The sequence below is a fragment of the Bombus flavifrons genome, chromosome 8, assembly GCF_040668555.2.
Source record: "Bombus flavifrons isolate JBK064 chromosome 8, iyBomFlav1_principal, whole genome shotgun sequence".
NCBI classification, from domain to species: Eukaryota; Metazoa; Arthropoda; class Insecta; order Hymenoptera; family Apidae; genus Bombus; species Bombus flavifrons.
The window spans coordinates 5,527,462-5,533,333 of NC_138449.1; the positions used below are offsets into that span (position 1 = coordinate 5,527,462).

At 53.7% G+C, this 5,872-nt stretch overlaps 1 protein-coding gene across 1 annotated transcript; it reads right to left on the minus strand.

The window, feature by feature from the left end:
- Positions 1-3,482: 3,482 nt before the first annotated feature.
- On the minus strand, positions 3,483-4,301 carry LOC138182621 (uncharacterized). The gene has a single exon (XM_069118655.1). It carries the CDS (start codon positions 4,299-4,301, stop codon positions 3,483-3,485), a length of 819 nt encoding a protein of 272 aa, XP_068974756.1.
- Between the last annotated feature and the right edge of the window lie 1,571 nt (positions 4,302-5,872).

Consider the following 5,872-nt stretch of genomic DNA (forward strand, 5'->3'; position numbering starts at 1 on the left):
GCGTCATAATGTATTACGTTACATCCTATCACGTTATATTATATAACGTTATATTATATTACTTCCTAATGTATTATATATATTATATTATAATGTATTTGTTATATTATACCACGTCATATTATATAAGGTTATATATGTATTACACTCCTCGTCAATAAGAAAACCCAGATGTGTTATCTGTAATTTCTCAATGACGCATGTAAAGTTTTTCGTCTGTAACGTACGACATCAAAACATTACAAGAATATGCGGTTCGTTGAAAATAATTAAAAATATTATGAGGTTTAATGTGTAACAAAGAAAAACTATTCCATACGAAGGTCGAAATGATAACACACTCTGTTAATATGTTTAGGAATTGCTCAGTAGTTCATGATCTATCAACGAGTAAAGATAACAGTACAATATTATATAAAATTGTAAGTATGTAAGACGCGAAAAAAAATTAAACGAGTTTGAAAAAAAGCAAATTTTTTAACTAAAACAGTCATCAGTAGCAAAAATATAGAAAGTAATAAGATGAAGTCGTAGAATAATACACAATTTCTTAAAAAATGTTGAAGACTATGGCAAAAAGATGAAAAAGATTCAACTTAGATGGTCCTGATGGGTTAAAATATTATTTTCATGACATAAGAAAAGAGACAATGTCAGCATTTCGACGACAAATGGGAGGAGGCAGCGTGATGGTTTGGGCCGACATCGGTTATTTCGGCAAAACAAGTGAATAGTGTCCGATACATAAATTTAATTAAAGAACAAATAAATAATCATGCAGAACGCATTTCTGGACTTGATTAAATCTTTCAACAAGATAATGCACTTTTTTCTTTTTTTTTTTATTAACGTGGAGGAAATCCGCACGGACACCAGGTCGCTTCTGGGGAAAAGCGGCGTGGTAGTGCCGGACTCCAACCGAATAAAACCTCCACGATGACCATCCCGGCTGTGATCGAGAGGGGCCCGGGAACTGGTGTGAGCGATACACCCCCCCCCAGGCTCAATACGTCCCCTAATGGAGCGATGTGCGGCCACGTCACACCGCGCCTCGTCGCCGGAGCCGCCGTGCCAGGCAGTCCGGTTCCCCTACCGGGCTGCTTTGCGGCCCCGGGGCGCTGAGCTGCCAGCACCTAAGTTTGCACCCCACCGGGGGACGCGGCGGACCTAGTGAGTCTCACCGAAGCGCGTCCACGACCTCTGCCGCGCCCTCGCCGGTCAGTCCTCTCAGGGTGAAAGTACCGCACCCTCACCCTCACCGCGGCCTCTTTTCGAAGCATGACTTGTTCACAGAAGGAGGTCACGGCCCTCCTCCTTCTCTCGCTTACCAACAATGCCTCGAGGATCGTCGGCGGCGAAAGATCCCAACCGATTTCCATGATGAGGTCGTGGCGCGGCCGAGCCCACGCCGGACAGTATTCCAGCATGTGCTGCGCCGAATCCACGCTCGCATCGCAGTGGTGGCAGCGCGCGGTCGCCTCCTTCCCGATTCGGTGCAGATACTCACCGAAGCAACTGTGTCCGGTGAGCACCTGCGTCACCCTGTAGGTCAGGGGAGGCCCGCCGCCGTCCAACCAAACGTCCCAGTTTGGAAGGACGGCCCCGAGGACCCTTATACCCGGCGCACCCGCTCTCGTGTCCAGGCTGGCGCGCCATCTGTCGAGCAAAGCTCGCCGAGCCCGAACCCTGACGTCGGCGCCCACCGGGCCCGCCCCGTCCGACAGACCCCGAGTGTGGAGATAAATCTCACGACATCTCAGGGCCTGCAATTCGAACGGAGGAAACCCGGCCAGCACCGCCGCTGCCGCCGCCGAAATGGTGCGAAAGCCCTTCACTACCCTGATGGCCACCGTCCTGTGCAACCTCCTGACCACTAGGAGACTGCGACGGTTGGTCATCAGATCATCCGCCCAGATCGGAGCTCCGTAGAGGAGCCTCGATCGCACCACGCCGGCGTACAGTCGGCGCACTCCGACGTCGGGCCCGCCCAGCCGAGGTTGCAGACGTCCTAAGGCGTTCGCCGTCGCCTCAACAGACGGCGTCAGGCGCTCGAAGTGAGCGCCGAAGGTCCAGTGGCTGTCGAGGGTCAGGCCCTGATACTTCATGTTGGTTCCGACCCCGATCTCAGCCCCTTCCAACCTCAGGCGGTAACCCGAGGGAGGCGTCCCGTGATCGGCCTTGCGGCAAAACCACATTGCCTCGGACTTCTCAGGGGACACCCTCAGTCCCAATCCCTTAATTTCGGCGACCACGCAGGACACCGCCAGCTCCACCAGGCGGACGGTTCTACCCCATGCCATGCCCCAGACCAGCATCAACGTGTCGTCGGCGTAGCACGCCAGTGCTGAGTTCGGAGGCATCGGCGTCCGAAGCACCGCGTCGTACGCGATGTTCGACAGCAACGGGCCCAACACCGAACCTTGCGGGACCCCGCGGTGTACAGCCCTGCCGGTCACCCCTCCGCCCCGGACGGTGTAGACGATACTCCGGTCCCGGAGGAACGCCCGGACCACATCACGCAGATACGCGGGTACCCGATGCAATTCGAGGGCCCGGCATATCCTGTCCCATGTAATGCTGTTGAAAGCGTTGACCACGTCCAGCGACATGGCCAACGCCACGTAACCACGCCGCTCGGCCCCCTCGGCAAGGGAGCGGACACGGGCGACAGCGTCGGTCGTAGACCGCCCCCTCTGGAAACCGAACTGGTCATCGTGCAACCCGGGCACGCTCCGGGACAAATGCGATTCCAGGCGAGCAGCCACCACTCTCTCCAGCAGCTTGCCCGCCTCGTCCAAAAGGCACACCGGCCGGAAGGCGGAAGGCGAGTCCGGAGAGCGCCCCGGCTTCGGCAGCAGGACCATCCGCCCCTCCTTCCACGAAGTGGGGAATTCACCTCGAGACCGGCATCCGTCGAACAGACGCATTAGTCTCGGGGCCAAGACCCCGGCGACGTCCTTCCACAGGCGGGCCGGGACTCCATCAGGACCCGGAGCTTTCCGCGCTCCGATCCTCTCGACGGCTCCGGCCAGTTCTTCCTCGGTGACTCTCGATTCCGGGCTCCAACTTCCCGCAGTGACCCGTGGTTCCTCTTCCAGCGGTTGAGACTCCTGCTCCTCCTCTTCGGTAAAGCTGCCAACTCCCTCGTTCGCTGCTCCCGGGAACAGGGTGCCGACGACCTCCTCTAGGAACCGAGGGTCCATGCTCTCCGTTAAGGGAGGCGCCCATGGACGGAGTTTGTTCAATACCATCTTGTAAGGGCGCCCCCAGGGATCAGAGTCGAGGCTGGCCTGAAGCTCGTCCCAGGCCCGCCTCTTCGCCTCCTTGATGGCTCGGTGGGGGGGGGGGGGCCTCCGCGCTTCGCGGTAGGCCTCGTACAGAGGAGCCACCGTGCCTTCGTCCTCCCGCCGTCTACAGCGGGATCTGGTGTACTGGCGTCGAGCGTGGATGCACGCCTCGCGGAGATGAGCAATCTCCTCGGATCACCAGTACACAGCGCCGGCGCGGCGCGGGGCTCCAGACCGTGGCATACACGAATCGCAGATCGAGTGCATGTCGCGCCTCAGCCGGGTCGCTCCCGCTTCCGCGCCTTCGTCGGTCGGGGGTTCTTCCAACCAAGCGACGGCTATAGCAGTCGCCGCCATGAAGTCCTCGTCGCGGCGGGTTCTTCTCCTTCCCGATGGGCCGATGGGCCCGCGCGCACCCGACGAACGGTCGCCCATCGCGCCGCCAACCGCCACCTCCATCAAGATGTAGAGATGGTCCGAGTGAGTCTCCTCCGGGGAGACCTCCCAACCGGAAACGCGGCGGGATGCGGCGGGGTTTGCCCATGTGAGGTCCACTATGGTCTCGCCCCGCCACGCCACGCACGTGCTGGACGACCCCCGGTTCATAAGCCGGAGGTCGAGTGCGGCCGCCCAGTCCTGTACGTCGCGCCCTCTTCTGTTGGTCCGGCGGGAGCTCCACGCCGTTGAGTGGGCGTTGAAGTCCCCGAGGACCAGTGACAGGCAGGCGTCCAAACGTCTCGTGCAAGCCGCGAGTCCGTCCAGAAAGGAGGCGTATTCTGCCCGGCTGATGTTGGGCGACACGTAGACGGCTACCACAGCCAGGTCGCCCCATTTCACGGCCACGAAGCCCCGTCCCCTCTCAATTACCGAGCAGGAAGGGCTTCCCGCAATCCCAGTCCAGAATATGGCGACCGAGCCGGTCAGATCTACAGCGCCACGTGACGCGTCGGAAATGCAGTACGGCTCGGCCACTGCCGCCAGAGCAATCCGCCGCTCCGTCAGGCTCTGAAACATTAAGTCCTGAGCGCGGCGGGAGCGGTTAAGATTGCACTGCAGGAGCAGTTGTCCTCCTCCTCTTCTTCCGCTCACGTCGGGGAAGGCTCCGTCTCCATAGCCTCCTCCGGGCCGTTCCCCTCGCAGTCGTTGTGTCCGACTTTTCCATCCTCTCTTCCGTCCTTCGTGGGGTCAGTTGACGGCGGTATTGTTTCTTTCCTCGTCACCGCATCCCACCGTCGCCTGGAACGGTCCTTGCTTCCTGTGCGGCCCTCCTCTTACGGGCAGGCGGTTTGCATGCCGGTGATCCCATACGGTGCGACGCGGGCAGTCCCAGGTCCGCGCACACCGGACATGTGGGTAATCGCGCCGAGCAGTCCCTGGCGCGATGTCCTTCCGCCCCGCACCGGTAGCAGCGCTCCGACCGGTCGGCCGCCGATGTGCAGTCCCGGCGCACGTGACCCGACTCCATGCACCTGAAGCATTGAAGCATTATTCTATATAACGTTATACATTACAACGTTATACTATATAACGTAATACGTTATAACGTTGTACCATATAATGTGATGCATTATAACGTTGCACTATATGACGTTATACTATATAACGTAATTCGTTATGACGTTATACTATATAACGTAATACGCTATAAAGTGATACTGTATAACGTTATATTATATAACGTAATACCTTATACAATATAGCGTTATACCTTATAACGTTATAATATATAGCGATATAGTGAATAACGTTATACTATAAAACGTAATACGTTATACTATATAACGTTATACTCTGTAACGTTATGCTATATAACGTAGTACGTTATAACGTTGTACCATATAATGTGATGCGTTATAACGTTGCACTATATAACGTTATACTATATAACGTAATACGTTATGACGTTTTACTATATAATGTTATACTGTATAACGTAATACGTTATAGTGTTTTACTATATTTCGATATACTATACAACGTTTCACTATATAACGTAAGGCTTTATAATATATAACGTTACACTGTATAACGATATACTATATAACGTACTACGCTATAATGTGATACTGTATAACGTTTTATTATATAACGTAATACCTTAAAGTATATAACGTTATACTATATAACGTAATACATTCTAAGGTTATACCATATAACGTAGTACATTATACCATAAAACGTAACACGTTATACTATGTAACGTTACACTGTATAACGTTTTATCATATAACGTAATACATTAAGACGTAATACTATATAACGTAATACGCTATAATGTGATACTGTATAACGTTATGTTATATTGTTACGCCGGGCGACACTCTGCCTAGACCTGGCCACACATCGCGGGCAAGATGGCAACCAGATGTCCGCTCGTCCTCACTGCGTACCCTCAATATTCTCAAGTACCCTCCATAAATCTCAGCAATTTCCTAGTCGAGGTCCTTCGAAACTAACAAATATTCTTCCGTTGCATTGTTTCCCGAAGTTTATTGCTCACCACGGGTTGACACGGGAAAATTTCCGTTTCTCACGTATGAGACCTCCCACTAACGACTTTACCTCGAGGGCGGTGAGCATCCTTC